We start from the raw sequence: 16,993 nt of genomic DNA on the forward strand, positions 1-16,993 counted from the left end.
TTTGCTTCCGTTATTTACCATAATTGAAGGACAATATAATAATTCCTTTTATGAATAAAAGCAAGGTCAGCAAACAGTGTCAATGAAGAGTGTAATGCTGCAGTAGTATCCTGTTAGAATCTGTGCTCTGCGGCTGCAAATAGGAAATTCGCGATCCTCGCGATCATCTAGGATTTCGCTGAAAAGGGAGCTACGTTTTGCAAAATCTGGAACATAGATTCTTTCAAAAGGCGGTGTTTTGAGAAGATAAATCAGAGAAACAAGGGTTATTTTTCATTAATCAGATTATATTTTGATCCGAGAAAAAGATCTCGAAGGATGACTAAACATTTAGCAAAATATCGAAGGACCATTGGTGTTACGTCATTGGTTCACAATCCTCTCAACTCCCCTCATCTTGTATCGAAAATTGACTCAACAACAACAACAATAACAATTACAGCAACATCTTCAAATTTTCACATGGCTGACAATGATCGGAGATGGACAAACGACTGCTAGAATATTTACAAGGGAAAATATCTTTCTCAGAATGGCTTGATGGGGCGACATCTGCACAACAAGCAGCAGTTTCTATTCGTGGTCCAACCCTCTCTTCCACATTGCCATCGAATTCAGCCGGATCGACTGGATTTGAGATTTCACAAACCACGTCAACTCTTGTTAGATCGAATGAGTCCCAGGTACAAACAGGACCTCAAGACAGTGCCCAAAATTTTGGACAATCATTCAAAGTTCTTGGAACAAAGTACGGCTCCCTTGATGAATTTGACCTCGCCCCATCTCCTTCGACGAGTAATTTTGCAGAAGATGGCGGCTGGGAAGACAGTGATGACGAAGAAGAAGATGATGAAAGCCAAGGGGCCTGGCCTATTGCAGAGGAAGCTTCAGGCAGTTTATTGATGGGTATTCAATTTTCTATCGAATAAGTTTTTCTTGGCTGCAGGAGTTTAGGTATTAAGGTGATTTCAACAATTATTGACTAAAGATAATTTGAGAGAACAACCATTCCAGAAAAAAATGGTAAATTTTACACTGCAAGATTTACACTGCAACGAGACCGCCGTTTTCAATGTGTTTCCTGTGCCCAAAGCCTTAAATTTACAGGTTTTAATGCTAAATTTGTTCTAAAAATTTTTGCTTGAAACTTTTGCAAATGTTTGAGCAATGTCCATAAGTGCTGCACAATTGTAGGATCTATTTGTTCTTTATTTTATTGTATCTATGTCAGGCATTAATTTAACATGCCTACAGGTACGGACATGCCTCGTCGACAAAATTATGTGCTTGGCCGTTTGAATGGTGTGCATTGACTTTTCATGCAGCTTGAACACTAAATGTTTTGTGGTTATGCTTGCTGATATACTCCATGCTGTTGCAGAAACAACCAAAAACAACGAAAACAGAGGAAGAAAATTCTCAAATACGCTATTTTCTTTTATAAAAACAATGTTATAAGAACACGAGTCTCAAAATTGGTTAAGAACAAATTAAGAACAAGCTAAGACTGAGCATCTGCAAAATACAATTTGGAACAATGTTTTATCTCAAAAATGAGTATTTTGGCCATGTGTGGGTGCTTTTTCGGGAAATATTCAAACTTGTCAGCAAATGAAGGTTGTCTCACTCACTTTGTTGGCAAATGAGGCCTAAACACCTCCTTAGAGTGAAAAAGTTAGCAATCATACTGCTTACACTCTATTAGATTAAGAACAAATTAAGAAAAATTCAGCCTCAGATTTTCAGAAAAAATTAAGAACCGTCAGCCTGCACTTAAACTTTCTGGTTCTTATAAAAAAACGTATACAAACTGTCATTCAAAAACAAAATTTCAGTTGAACAACGTACATATAGTTGTAAGGTTATACTGGAATACCCAACAGCAGCAAATTCCTTGATATTCAGGGGCATCGTGAACAGGGTGTGTGTGTGTGTGTGCAGGGGGGGGGATCAAACCCTAATAGTATCTCAATAGAGTACTGAAGTGTGTAACCTCTTCAAAAATCTTTTTTAGGATTTCTTAAATTTGACCACATAATCTGAAAGACAGCATGAAGTACCCCTCAAAATGCAAAATCAGTTAGATATGCTCAAAATTTGGTGAAATATGGCCAGTAGAAGGTTTGATGTTTGCTAACGGATTACTGTTATTCTGGCCTGGTTCATAAAGTTCAAAGAACCAAGGCCAAATTTCAGAGGTTTGATGGGGCAAAAGCCTGTGCTCAAGTGGCCATATCTCAGCTAATTCGTAATGCCTTTAACTGAATTTGCATATTTAGAGGTATTTTATGATGCTCTTTTAGGTTCTGGGCTCAAAATTAATAAATTCTAAAAATTTCAGGCAATGACTTTTCAATCAGGTAAATCCCCCCCCTCCCCCAACAAGCCTTGCCTCGTGACAGCCCTGTGTATATTATCATCAGATTTATCATCAGAAAAATCCATTTTGGGGTGTAAGCTTATTTCAGGGAGGGGGCTTATTCAAAGATGGGGGCTTAATTAGCAGCAGTCAAAAATATTGCAACGGTAAATTTTGTTCCTCTATTCAAGGCTGGTCAGTTTGCTTTAAAATGCAGATATAAACCTATTGATAAGAGATAAACCATGTTTACTTTATTTCATCAGTTTTAATAATTCTTTTGCAGATGGCTTTGAATCTTCAGAAGGAAGAGGAAAGATACCAACATTTTCCATTCCTAGTCTACCTCCGCTCACAGAAGGTGCTCCACTTTCCGAGCCCTTTCAAAATCTGCAGATTTTTGTTAAAAAACTTTCTGAAACTTTGGAAGAAGTTTCTAAAACAACTGAAATAGGCAAAGAAGGTATGTTGGGCTTGTTTTTTACCCTAATTTATTTTGCTGTGTCTGTCTGATATCGTTATCTTACATTATCTTGTGATTACATACTATTTAGTACTTAGTAGCAATATAGCCAAAGTTAGATCTCGAGAGAGAATATTCCTTTTGGTTACTTGGATGAAAACTATCATAGAATAAAACATAACAAAGGGAACAGAGCTATATAAAAGAGATAACTCAATGTTTATTTAGGCTCAATTTTTGAAAGCTAAGGAACAACCCTACCTGAGCTTCAAAAGCCGAGAAGCTGTTGTAATTTGAAGTAACGCAGAGCAGTTTTGACATTAAATACCACCGGTGCTGCAACATTACCCTTAACATGCAGATTGCATTCATTCTCAATTAGAACTCAAGGACCGCAAACAGGCAGAAATTTTGTTTCTAATTAGGAAACTAAATACAATGTGAAATGAAAGCGTTACAGTTTAAACAGGGTCTAAGAATGTTTACTGTAAAGCTGGTAACTCGTAGCCTTGACAAGACGTGCAAGTAAACCGCGTTTTTGGGGGGAACAAGGCGGGTGCCAAGATGTGAACATGCGATCTTTCCAGAGATGGCCTGCATATCTCTAAATGAGAGTTCTGTTGACCCTTGCTATGAAATATTACACATGAAAATGGTCCGAGAATTTAAGAAACTGCCTACTATTCCTGGACCTTAGCTTCTTATTAAAAATACGTCTTCTCGTAAGCAACTTTGGGTTCATACTTCTTGAGACATGTTTAAAGTGTCCCTTAAAATTCTTAATATATTGCTGGGATTTTTTTAAGACGTTCGATCGATTGGGGTTATTTTTTCACGATTAAATGCTTCCTAATCATAAGCTACATGTATGTTAATCTTAAGGAAACTTTTGTTTACCGGTCTCTCATATAAGGCTCGCTGTCGTATAGGTTGAGCTGTACGTGCTTAGAACAGGACAGTTCTTCTAAAAGTTACTTCTAAAACATTGAAAGCATTTTAGAACTGTCCTGTAAGCATTTCAGAACTGCGTGTATATATAATATATAATATAATTGCAGTTGCGCAGTCCTGACATGAAGGTTTCATGTTGTTTCTGCTTCTGCAGCTCTGCACACTACTTCTGATAATCTTCTCCATTCTTTGCGGTCCTTTGCTATGGATCGTATCTTTTCAAAATCTCCATCGTTCTTCATATTCGGTAATGGAAAATACCTTTTCATTGCTCTTGCTCTGGTGATATCTTTATTTAAGGTTGTATCCATTTATTTAAGGCTCTGAATCCCTCCTCCGATCCCTCAAAGTAAAATCTCATTGCCTTCACAGCTGGTGTATCGTAGGCCCTCGTGTAGTTTTGTTTCTTGCAAACAGCAACCATCAAGTTTGTACTTTTCCAAATCATCTGCGAGATTTTTTTTTTAAATTCTTGGCGTAAACCTCTAACATTAAATGTTGCTAGATTGAAGACTGATTTCATCCCTTAGTTTGCATGCTATAGACTTAAACTGCGTGTATGTAAAATTTTAATATTATTTCTATGCTGCCAAATTGAATTAGGCCACATCGTTGCTTATTCGCGATATATACGCTTCTTTAGCAATTAAGCAGTATTTTGCTTTTTATTGTGTCTAGAAAGACACCCTTACAATTTCGCCCAATTATATCGTTGGTCTTCATCTTATCATTGCCCTGCAATCAGTTGCTGCGAAGCAGCTTTAACTGATCTTGTGTATTGCAATTATGACGTCACATTAATCATTCGTCTGGTATTTGATTGCATACATAGCAAATCTCCTCACATTCGTTTCTTGTTCGATTACAGTGAGGTGTATTCGTGAGTTTTTTCGGAAAATCGTACGTGCCCACTAGAGCATATCTAGTATTTTTTGTTCGTTTCAAGTCGGATTGACGCCATGAGGCGCTCAAGTTGCCAAGAGGAAAAAGTTCCTCAACGGAACATTGAAGCCGAAGATGGTGGACACTTGCCTTCTGCATCTTCTTTAAGCCTCTTCACCCAGAAAGACATTCGAAGAAAGAAGTCTGTTCGCTTTTGTGGTAAGTTTATTTTTGTCAATCGTATCTCCTTTTTGCAAGAATATCGTTTTACTTGTTTGATTTCCTTTGATGCAAGTATTTTCACAGGCCTAAAGTTCCAGATTTAAATAAAGTGTTAAGAAAACAGTTATTGAGCGGAGAAATGTTACTTTGTCTTCGTATGAAAAATTAAAACCTATTTGGTAAATAAAGTATTAAATGAATGATTTACTCAGAATTCTCTCAAATGACCGGTCGACTTTTAAGGTTATGCTGTTTCCGTCGGTTGTACATTAAATTCTTGATATTCTTCAAATAACAATGATCTAACAAGAACATTTTCTGATCTTAGATTCAGTATCCAAGCTTGACGATCTGCAGGGGATAATGCAGAAATTCCAGCACGTTTTGGGTGATATCAAATGGCTGGAATCGACTCTCGAGTCTTTAGAAGCACCTCTGCGTGCCAATGGATCTGGCACTGAAAAGCTGCTTTTAGAATCTATGGTTGATGTCAGGAAGCTGGAGCAGGCTATTGCCAAGAAAAGTAATGAAGCTGTTTGGGAGAATATTCGCAATGAAGAGATGAAAATGCGTTGCGATGACACCGAGTTGATGGGAAATATAGAACCTTTGATCAGCTCCTTCACCATGGAAAGCTTCGAAGCATACCTGCGTGAGATGGAACATAGAAGAGAGCGGTTGATAGCAAGCGTGAGTAAGCTCGAGCTCATTTTATTGGAAGACAAGGAGCTAAGAGAATTTGCTGCAAGACGCTCTTCAGGGGCTGAAAAGCAGGTTGCCAGCCAGAGGTTGAGAGAGGGGAAGGACACTGCCATTGCTGGTGATGATTTGTCTTCGAAGTCAAGCAGTGAAGAGTGGATATGTAGCAATGATGCCTGTAACCAAAGTCAAGAGCCAAGTGGGAAACTGTCTACAAATGGCAGTGATGCACTAATGGGAGAGAGTCACAAAATGGAAGCTGCTAATGTTCCTGAAGATGGCCAGAAACAGGTTCTAATGGAAGTGACAAAAGCCAGGGTGTCTCAAGCCCGGGAGATGCAAGCCGAAAGCAAGATGCCAACCCAAGGTGAAAATCCTCTCTACCTTCAACTATTGTTTACCAGATTTTAAATGAAATCTTTGAGTAAGATGAAATAAATGATGAGTAATGAGTAAGAAATGAGAAATTACTCCAATATCATGAATTTTTGTTGATTTATGAAAGATTGCTCGTTTTAAGTTACATTTGTTTTTCGTTTTTTAGATTTTGAGTTGCAGCAAAGCATGAAAAGAAATCTGGTGCTGGAACTGAAAGAGGTGCTTGGAGACATATTCTATTTGGAAGCCAGGCAGACCAAATTGGAAGTTCCATACCTAAGAAAGGTTTTTCCATCGAAGGAATCACTTGTCGAGTCACTTCTTCTGCTAAAGATACGCGCCCAGATACGTCTGCGGAGAAAAGAGAAAGCCCTGATGCAAAAGTTGATTCGTGAAGAAAAGGAGGAAACCCCATGCCAAGATGTTTCCCCCTCTGCCAATAAAGGAGTGAGATATTTCCAGTTAGCCTATAAAAGAAAGCTGGAGAGAAGAGAGTTTCTACGAAGAAGTGTCCGTAGATTGGAACTCCACCAGTTGCCATCAAAGCAAGCAGAGATTTTGCCAAAACCTGAATGCCAAGAAAAGGGCCTGCTTGATAATGAAAAGGCTATGTCTGTGGAACCAGTATGTGACCCAGAACAATTGGCCATGCCAGATAGTTTGGAGACTGCGAAGAATGGCGAAGATCTACCAGATATCTCCGCAGTACCAAAGGGTGAAGAGTGTAATAAAGATGTACGCCTTCGTTTGACGGATTTTGAAAGACGTTGCACTGCTCGTCAAGAGAGAATGTCCCGCAGAAACCGCAAGGCCAACAGAAGTGACAAGGATGGTGCACCTGTGGCTGTACAATGCTCTAAGAGTGAAAGCCTATTCTCTGATGCCCCTTTTGCAAGCTCTAGTGTCATAATGCCATTGAACGATGCTCCAGAACGGGAGCCACCGTGCTCTCATGGACCAGAGTGTCTCTTGCAGTTTGGAGATTTTGATCCTATCTGTACCAAGAAGGACCCTCTGCTGTTTGTGGGGGAATTCAGGATTCCTGCAGAAGACTGGGATGCAGAATGCAGTTTATCCAATGGTAACGCAGTCAGCAGTGCATTGATCCCTGAAGTTGGTGCAGAGAATGGCCATCCTGATAATGGTGATGTTGTAGCCAACGATAGTGCTGCCAACGCAGGGTCAGGGACTGGTAATGGCACAACAGTTGCACCAGAAGGTACCAGTGTCCTTGATATTTCAAGGAATACTGCTGCAGGGACAGATATGGTATGTGGCCATGATAAACAGGGTAGTGCTAGTGACACTGGTGCATCAAATGAAGGAGCCTGTGACAAAGAAGTAAAAGCTGCCAAATTGGATTCGACAGGCTCTGTTGATATAGCTAATGGAAGCATCAATTCTTGTGACAATCAAATGCCCAAACAACAATTGTCGCCCGATGCTGCAAACCAGGAAACTGAAATTAATGGCCTAGCCTCTGCTGATGCGGAGTTGGCAGACCTGGAAGATTGTGAGCTGCCAAGAATTGCAAGCTGGGCTGATCACGTAGAAGAGAATGAAATTACCAACAACGAGCCACATGTTTTGCCAGCAGTTCCAGACAAGGACATCACCAATCCTGATCTAAAGCCACCTTAATGTAATGGAAAGATTTCACGACTGATTCATTCAATTTTGAGGACATTATGAATAGTCGTGGTTGCTGTAATTATTTAGTTATGATTTGTGTTAATGTTTATTTTGATGTGTTCCAATTGACTCTTTTCTTTTTCATTCCCTATCATTGTTTCTACAGGCAGTTAGATGATGTTTCCCCCTTTTCTAAGCGAAAGTTAAGTGGTGAATCCCACAAGAAACAGTAGCAAAACTCTGGTATTTAAAAATATCTTGTATAAGCAACCGTTTTTGGGCGATACCATAAATCCCACCGATAATGTTACTAAAAGTATCGTTATGAAAATGGTATTTTTAAAAGGTTTGTATTTTCAAACCTCAACAAATAGAAATTTCTGCCAAGGGGCACAAAAATTTTTTTTATCCATTGTTGATCCGAGAGATCATTCACTTATAAAATTCTGAGACCAAATGTGTTTGACTAAGTAAATTTAAAGAAGAGACGTGCCAAGATTTTTGAAAACAGGTTTCTACTAAATACCTTCCTAATTGTGAGATGTATTAAGATTTGTTTCTCAGGCAGAGGAAACCACGCCGCGGGGTCAACCAGTGCCATTCTGGCACATTTTCGGTCCCTTTGGCAGCTTTGAGATCACAAAAAGGTACAAATAGCTAGACAGGCGTTAGTTTTACCCTATTAATGGTTTAACAAATGAATTTAATTTCCATTGGAGAACCGCATCTTTGTTCAGAGTTATATATGCTCAATAGAGTCGAAAAGGTGCCAAAGTTTATTTTTCCATTACAATTGAACAATAAGCGAGGAAGTAATGGGACATTGCTCAAATTGAAGGTCTTCATAACTACTATCACTGGGAGACGTTTGAGGGCCATACATTAAAGTCCTATTGATATCAGAAATGGCAAAAGTGTACCAAAATCTTTGCAGGTCTGTACTAGACGAACGGTACAGCTGAAGAATATGGGAAAAAAACTGCTAATACTTTAAGTCTATGATGTAGTTAAGGATACCAGTTATGTTTGTGCCTCGATAACGGCCTGAACCGACAGTAGTTCGGGGATGGTAGGGATTGGTACAGTGTCAGTTTTACCTGTGGGCTCACCATTATGCCATCAAAACGTTTCCTTGGTGCTATAACTGATACCCTATAGTAATGTTTTGCTTATCATACATTATCTTTTTTCAAAGTTATTTTAAAGGCTTGTATTCAGCCAACTTTACAAATATTTGGGTTCAATTGGGCTTCTTTCGAGCGGTTAGAGAAGCTTTCGATTTTTATTCTCCGCTTTGACTTCCTGCACAAAACAACTGATGAATGGTACAGTAGTATCGACAATGTCTGTGTGATCAGCTCAGTGTCATAGTGTCGAGTTGTAAACAGTAATCTCTTTTGCCTCCAGTCCAATCGGCCTAACAGAATACTTAGAACGAAGAAAAACGTTGGTGTTCAACAAGGCTCGTGTCTTGAGCCTCCCCTTTTCTTGCTCCATTTCAGTGATCTTCGCTGCGCAGTTAGAAACTAAACCACGCAAATGTATGCTGATGGTACTATTCTGTCCTTAAGATCTAAGGATACAAAGAAACTGAATGAGGCTATCAATGATATCCGTCGGGGTGTGGATACTTGGCTAAAACTCTCACCAAAGACACAGGGAATGCTAATTTGTACTTAAAGTAAGCATAAGGAACTTTTGATACTGGCCAAAATTTATGTCGGGAAATGAGATATTTTTATTTCATTTACAAAATTGTTAGGCATGGTAGCCCCTTAGTTAGACTTTTTGACCATTGATGTAGTGGTTGGGAGCTCAGGGGGGCGCAGCCCCCCCCTTGATTGTCTGTGCTTGGATGCAGCCAAGAATCATATAATGCAAAGAAATCTGTGAAGAATTGTTACTTCGCCAAAGGTCAGCCATTGACGGCTAAACCAGGAATGGAAAAGAAAAGCAACTGACAGATTTAAAGGTATTGCATGCTTTCTATGCATGAAAATGTACACAAAGTTTGACATATACAGATAGAAAATTCTTGTATGATTTTTTACTGAGTACCTTCAGTTGCAGTTCTGTATAGACAGTTGGTTTTTTGTCGCATTTAGAAATGCCTGATTCAACAACCGGTTGCTATTATTTGACTCAATCTTGTCTAATTTTAGTATTTCATGCACTGCACTCTTGTTTATAAGAACAATACAATATTTTCAACATTGGATGCTCTTATTTTTTGGATTATTTTAGGCTCTGGTGTTCTTAAAATGCGTTTATTTCAAAATTGATTTCTGCTATATCTGCAAACTATGAATACTTTCCAAGTCCACTGAATAACAGTTCTACATGACATTTTTAGTAGCATTATTCATTAGCTGATAAAGTCGCCTCTGTTTTGTTAACTCGAGAGAAATTGTTTCAATTCAAAACCCAACCATTGGCAATGGGTCATTATTATTAAAAAGAAGTTTCTTCCTTATCGATGCCATAAATATTTTGGATGTATTTCTTGCCATTCTTAGTAGGCCATATCTCAAAATTTTTCTCGCCGCCATGGTGGCGGCTTTTACTAAACCCCCGAGCAATATAAAATTTTGCCTCCTCACTTGCAATGAAGTTTCCCCCGGCTCTTTCCATGGTATTAATGTTCTGATCTCAGATGCCCCCCTCAAACACAGTCAATGTACCTGGCTGCTCAACCCATGATCGGAAAAAACATCGAACCTCGCCATGTTCATATTGCAATTATTACATGAAAAGAACAACTTAGAAATTTCATAGACTCCCCCCTCCCCCGTTGAAATTTTACGACCAAATCGCTGCTAGAAATATTGACAAAATTTTTGTCGGTTTATTAAATGTCTTTGCCCCCCCCCCCCAGAAAAAAATTTCAATTTCCACCACTGCGCGTTCTTCTAATTTTTCTATCTTCTGCAATGATTTGGAAATGAAAAGTACCAAACCAAACCAAGAGGCAGTAATAGAAATTCGAAAATACAAAACTCTGAACTAGGATCTTTTTCTCCTGAAACAAAATAAACGTCTTTTATCTTTTGAGATCATTTAATTGTGTTGCAGCTTTTTTGCAAAGAGTCGAAATATGTCGGTCGAAATCAAGTCTATAGTCCAAAATTTCACCTAAAAGTTTCACAGTCTCCTCAAATTTGATTATTTTACCTCCAATGTTCATCCGTTCTCCACTAGTATTTTTTTGGTTTTTTCTGAGCAGTAAAGCATAGAATTTTTCAGGGTTGGAAATCATTTCATTTTGTTCTAGCCAGGTTAAAGCAACTCCGGTTTCTATTTCCAAAATATTGACAAGATCGGGTATGCTTTTGGAGAAATAAGCGAGAGTATTATCATCAGCATAATTATAGATAGTTGCCTGTTTTATGAAAAGGAAGAAATAGTTTATATAAAAATTAAACAGGATTGGGCCCAGCATAAATCCTTGGGGTACACCAGATATGACCTCTAGAAAAGAACTGTATGTATTATTTATCCGAACGTTTGTTTTCGTTGCTTATAATACGAATAGGTTAGGCAAGTGCATCTTCATCGAAACCATATGCATATAGTTTGGCAATTACCAAGTCATGTGGAATGCAATCAAACGCTTTGGAAAGATCCATCAGGACTGCTCCTACAAGGAAGTTGTTGTCGAGGTTAGACCTCCAGTCTTTTATCAGCCGTATTAAGACATACCGGGTGCTATATGCTTGTCTGTAGGCCGCAATAAAAACAAAAAGTGTGTTATCTAAGTGTTGTGTGAGTTGGTGCTTCAGGATCTTTTCATATATCTTAGAAAAGTGTTAAGAACACTAACTAGACGGAAATTCCTTTCCACTGTACGATTTGGCTCCCCCTTATTTACATCGCCTGGGAATCTAGTATTTCGTATGCTGCAGTTTATTGCCATAGTTAATGCGGCTGAGAGTTCATTAGAAGCTAGCGATAGGAGCTTCGGCGGTATCTGATCCTCTCCAGTAGAGGGGTTTTCTTCCATCCAGGTATTTTAGTAGTTCCATAACTTCTTGATTGTTGACTTCATGAAAGGAAAATGTGTTTGATACTTGTTCATGATTTTGAATGATAGCTAGGATGCTATGGTGGATGCTGGTATACTTGTCCAGAATTAATCCAACAATTTGGCGGTCATCGGAAATTCCAGTCTCATTAGCGAGGTTAACAAGCTTCTTACTACTGGATTTCTCAACTATGTTTACATCGAAGATCTCTGTCAGCTTCTGGTCATTTGCTATAACAGAGTCGTTTTTTACAAAACTACTATCGTGTTTAATCATGACATTGACGAAAACTCGAAACTTTAAGAGCTTCAAGACAGAGTTGCTAGGACCATAACGAATAGCAATTTTGATGACTCTAAAGAACCTCTGATACAAAAGCTAGCCTTGAAAACAGTCAATTACATGATTAACCACGATAGTAAAACGATTGTGCAATCCAGCCCCCCCCCCCCATAAAGGAAAGATTTGTTCCCAAGAAATTTTCAACTGCACCATGGAAGCTATGTAATTATAAACTGATTTAAAGATCCCAAATAAATCACATGCAATGGGTAGATGCCATTTTTGTTTACTGGAGCTAATCTTTAGAAAGCCCAGATAGGGAAGCGTCAATGCTCGACAAAAGTTAAGAGACGTTTACTGTTACTGTCATTGATGGCAAAAACACCCAACCCCCGTCCCCCAATGACAATGTTTATGTTGATTTTTAGGTTTTCTGGCTTCCACAATCTGCCTCCATTACGAACTACAAACATTGACGTTGGGGGGGGGGGGGGGGATACTACTGGTTTCAATGGCAAATACGCAAAGAATCATATATAAAAAATAGTCTCATAACCTTCGGTCTACGATACCTTATTCAAGGTCTAGAATACCCTCTCTTTGTAAGAAGATACCCTCTTTTATTTAAAAAAAACTTAGCTTTAAATATTTTCGTTTCGATACTATATTTCAGACTTGATATATGAAGAGAAAAGGAAAAGAAAAGGTTTCGAATACTGCATTGGTAGGGTAAGATAATGATGGGAGAGATCGGATATTCCTGTTATTTTAGATGCATTGTCTTATTTTGGATTTTAGACAACCAGCATTGCTGTATGGAGCCGTCCACGCATCTTAATATGATGATAATGTTATATGAAATCGCCCTTACAAAATGCAGTTTTCCCACAGGCAATACCTGCCAGTCAGTTGCTGCGAAGCAGCAACGGTTGATCTTGCGTATTGCAATTATGACGTCAAATAAATCATTCGTCTGGTATTTGATTGCATACATAGCAAATCTCCTCACATTCGTTTCTTGTTCGATTACAGTGAGGTGTATTCGTGAGTTTTTTCGGAAAATCGTACGTGCCCACTAGAGCATATCTAGTATTTTTTCAATTTCGCTCTAGAAAAATTATCTCTAGTGTAATTGACGCCATGAGGCGATCAAGTCGCGAAGAGGAACTAGTTCCTATGCGGAGCATTGAAGCCGAAGAAGGCAGACGCCTGCCATCTTCTTCTTCTTTAAGTTTCTCCAGCCAGAAAGACATTCGAAGAAAGAAGTCTGTTCGCTTTTGTGGTAAGTTTATTTTTGTCAATCTTTTCTCTTTTTTGTACGAGTATCGCTTTATTTAATTGGTATCGTTTCATACAAGCATTTTCACAGGCCTAAAGTCTTAGACAATTATTGAGCGGATAACTATTTCTTTGTCTTCGTATGTAAATGAAAAAAAGTTATGTCTGATAGAAAAAGTGTTGTATGAAGGATTGACTCAGAATTCTCTCAAATGACCGGTCGAGTTTTGAGGTTATGCTGTTTCCGTCGATAGTAAATTAAATTCTTGATAATCTTCAAATAACAATGATCTAACAAGAACATTTTCCGATCTTAGATTCAGTATCCAAACTTGACGATCTGCAGGGGATAATGCAGAAATTCCAGCACGTTTTGGGTGATATCAAATGGCTGGAATCGACTCTCGAGTCTTTAGAAGCACCTCTGCGTGCCAATGGATCTGGCACTGAAAAGCTTCTTTTGGAATCTATGGTTGATGTCAGGAAGCTGGAGCAGGCTATTGCCAAGAAAAGTGATGAAGCTGTTTGGGAGAATATTCGCAATGAAGATATGACAATGCGTTGCGATGACACCGAGTTGATGGGAAATCTAAAACCTTTGATCAGCTCCTTCACTATGGAAAGCTTCGAAGCATACCTGCGTGAGATGGAACATAGAAGAGAGCGGTTGATAGCAAGCGTGAGTAAGCTCGAGCTCATTTTATTGGAAGACAAGGAGCTAAGAGAATTTGCTGCAAGACGCTCTTCAGGGGCTGAAAAGCAGGTTGCCAGCCAGAGGTTGAGAGAAGAGAAGGACACTGCCATTGCTAGTGATGATTTGTCTTCGAAGTCAAGCAGTGAAGAGTGGATATGTAGCAATGATGCCTATAACCAAAGTCAAGAACCAACGGATGGCAACTAATGGGAGAGACTCACAAAATGGAAGCTGCTAATGCTCTTGAAGATGGCCAGAAACAGGTTCTAATGGAAGTGACAAAAGCCATGGTGTCTCAAGCCCGGGAGGTGCAAGCCGAAAGCAAGATGCCAGCCCAAGGTGAAAATCCTCTCTACCTTCAACTATTGTTTACCAGATTTTAAATGAAATCTTTGAGTAAGATGAACTAAATGATGAGTAATGAGTAAGAAATGAGAAATTACCCTAATATCATGAATTTTTGTTGATTTATGAAAGATTGCTCATTTTAAGTTATATTTGTTTTTCGTTTTTTAGATTTTGAGTTGCAGCAAAGCATGAAAAGAAAACTGGTGCTGGAACTGAAAGAGGTGCTTGGAGACATATTCTATTTGGAAGCCAGGCAGACCAAATTGGAAGTTCCATACCTAAGAAAGGTTTTTCCATCGAAGGAATCTCTTGTCGAGTCACTTCTTCTGCTAAAGATACGCGCCCAGATACGTCTGCGGAGAAAAGAGAAAGCCCTGATGCAAAAGATGATTCGTGAAGGAAAGGAAGAAACCCCATGCCAAGGTGTATCCCCCTCTGCCAACAAAAGAGTGAGATATCTCCAGTTAGCCTATAAAAGAAAGCTGGAGAGAAGAGAGTTTCTACGAAGAACTGTCCGTAGATTGGAACTCTACCAGTTGCCATCAAAGCAAGCAGAGATTTTGCCAAAACCTGAAAGCCAAGAAAAGGTCCTGATTGATAATGAAAAGATTATGTCTGTGGAACCAGTATGTGACCGAGGACAATTGGCCATGCCAGATAGTTTGGAGATTGCGAAGAATGGTGAAGATCTACCAGATATCTCCGCAGTACCGAAGAGTGAAGAGTGTAATAAAGATGTACGCCTTCGTTTGACGGATTTTGAAAGACGTGGCACTGCTCGTCAAGAGAGAATGTCCCGCAGAAACCGCAAGGCCAATAGAAGTGACAAGGATGGTGCACTTGTGGCTGTACAACGCTCTAAGAGTGAAATCTTATTCTCTCATGCCCCTGTTGCAAGCTCTAGTGTCATAATGCCATTGAACGATGCTCCAGAACGGGAATCACCATGCTGTCATGGACCAGAGTGTCTCTTGCAGTTTGGAGATTTTGATCCTATATGTACCAAGAAGGACCCTCTGCTGTTTGTGGGGGAGTTCAGAATTCCTGCAGAAGACTGGGATGCAGAATGCAGTTTATCCAATGGTAACTCAGTCAGCAGTGCATTGATCCCTGAAGTTGGTGCAGAGAATGGCCATCCTGATGATGATGATGTTGTAGCCAACGATAGTGCTGCCAACGCAGGGTCAGGGACTGGTAATGGCACAATAATTGCGCCAGAGGGAGCAAGTGTTCTTGATCTTTCAAGAAATGCTGCTGCAGAGAAGGAAGTTTCACGTGACAATGAGGTACATGGCAGTACAAGTGATACTGGAGCAGCAAGTGAGAGGGCAAGTGCCAAAAAGCTGGATGCTGCCAAAGTGAATTCGACAAGTGCTGTTGATATAGCTAATGGGAGCATCAATTCTAATGCCAATCAGGTATCAAAACGGCTGTTGTCTCCCGTTGCTGCCTCTGTTGATGCGGAGTTGGCAGACCTTGAAAATTGTGAGCTGCCAAGAATTGCAAGCTGGGCTGATCACGTAGAAGAGAATGAAATTACCAACAACGAGCCACATGTTTTGCCAGCAGTTCCAGCCATGGACATCACCAATCCTGATCTAAAGCCACCTTAATGTTATGGCAAAGATTTCATGGCTGATTCATTCAATTTTGAGGACATTATGAATAGTCATGATTGCTGTAATTATTTAGTTATGATTTGTGTTAATGTATATTTGATCAGTTCAAATTGACTCTATTCTTCTGCATTCTCTGCCATTGTTCCACTGGTAGGCTCAATCACTCTAATAAGAGTCTGGATTTTAACCAGGGATTGTTGGTTTTTTCAATTATGCCTCACCAAGTGGTTTAACAAATGCATGAAGTTTACATTAGGCTATCACGTTCATGTTCTAAGCTAGATATACCAGAGGGTGTTGCAAAAGGGATTAGAAGTGTCAAAAATTAACTTCCTTTTTATAACTTGTATTGCTAATAACAAAAATATGTGACATTTCACAAATTGATTGTTTTGATACGAGTGATGGCTACAACTGACACGAGTTGAGAGCTGGTAGAGATGGCACCTACGTCATAACTAATTGTAGCCATACTATATGGTGATTGAAAACTTATCCAGTCTGTGATCCTCGCCTCCCTCTGCTCCTGTTCTCTATCTAGGGGTTTTCGTGTTCTCAAATTTCGGCTTTGTTTTAGGTTCACCCCGTCTCCATGATACGGAACAGTAGTGAATTGAAACACTTATTCAATTTTAACCTTTATTTTTTCACGTAAATCTGGCTGTCGTGGAAAATCGGCATGGTCACTTTTTTGTTAAAATATAAATGAAAAAATTGGTTGTTTCTTTTGCACCTGTCATAACAAAATTTTGAACAAAATTTGAGTTTCATCTACATAGACTTGAGCCTTTTTTACGAATGAAAAGATAAAACTCGGTTTTAGAATAGAACTCGGTCATTGGTCATTATCTGTGTCTGTGGATTATACTTTGTCTGTGTTCACTGTGTTCACATTTAGGCCCTACATTGACAGATTTGTTTACTTTAGGCCCATTTTACAGGCAAATAGCAAAGTCTTCTAAGGTTTTCATTGCAAAGAAGTATTTGTCAATCCTACTTCCTGGTTGGGGTAGGGGTACACATTGGTTGTTGTAAGGGGGGTTGGGGAGGGGAAGGGTAAGTTGGGAGGGAGAGATGAATAGAATTCGGTCATTGGTCATTATATCCTATCTCATTGTTAATCATACTTTGGGACTCATAATTCTGGAATATCATATGATCAGT

At 39.2% G+C, this 16,993-nt stretch overlaps 3 protein-coding genes across 3 annotated transcripts in view; all 3 read left to right on the plus strand.

The window, feature by feature from the left end:
- Positions 1 to 432: 432 nt before the first annotated feature.
- Positions 433 to 16,993, plus strand: part of LOC135694313 (general transcription factor 3C polypeptide 3) — a 44,147-nt gene continuing 27,586 nt past the window's right edge. The window contains exons 1-2 of the mRNA XM_065212993.2: positions 433 to 906; positions 2,646 to 2,822. Of these exons, the coding sequence (XP_065069065.2) occupies positions 483 to 906; positions 2,646 to 2,822 (601 nt within the window). The 5' untranslated portion in view covers positions 433 to 482. The remainder of the gene's footprint in view (positions 907 to 2,645; positions 2,823 to 16,993) is intronic.
- On the plus strand, positions 2,829 to 7,711 carry LOC135694317 (uncharacterized). Its single transcript, XM_065212999.2, has 3 exons — positions 2,829 to 4,874; positions 5,206 to 5,943; positions 6,121 to 7,711. Exons 1-3 carry the CDS (start codon positions 4,733 to 4,735, stop codon positions 7,593 to 7,595), a joined length of 2,355 nt encoding a protein of 784 aa, XP_065069071.2. The 5' UTR covers positions 2,829 to 4,732; the 3' UTR covers positions 7,596 to 7,711.
- Positions 14,071 to 16,964, plus strand: LOC135694316 (uncharacterized). The gene is made up of 2 exons (XM_089109761.1): positions 14,071 to 14,201; positions 14,379 to 16,964. The coding sequence occupies exons 1-2, from the start codon at positions 14,087 to 14,089 to the stop codon at positions 15,821 to 15,823; spliced, it is 1,560 nt and encodes a 519-aa protein (XP_088965887.1). The 5' UTR covers positions 14,071 to 14,086; the 3' UTR covers positions 15,824 to 16,964.

Source organism: Rhopilema esculentum, chromosome 8 (assembly GCF_057945365.1).
Source record: "Rhopilema esculentum isolate cy_ngs chromosome 8, ASM5794536v1, whole genome shotgun sequence".
Classification (NCBI taxonomy): Eukaryota; Metazoa; Cnidaria; class Scyphozoa; order Rhizostomeae; family Rhizostomatidae; genus Rhopilema; species Rhopilema esculentum.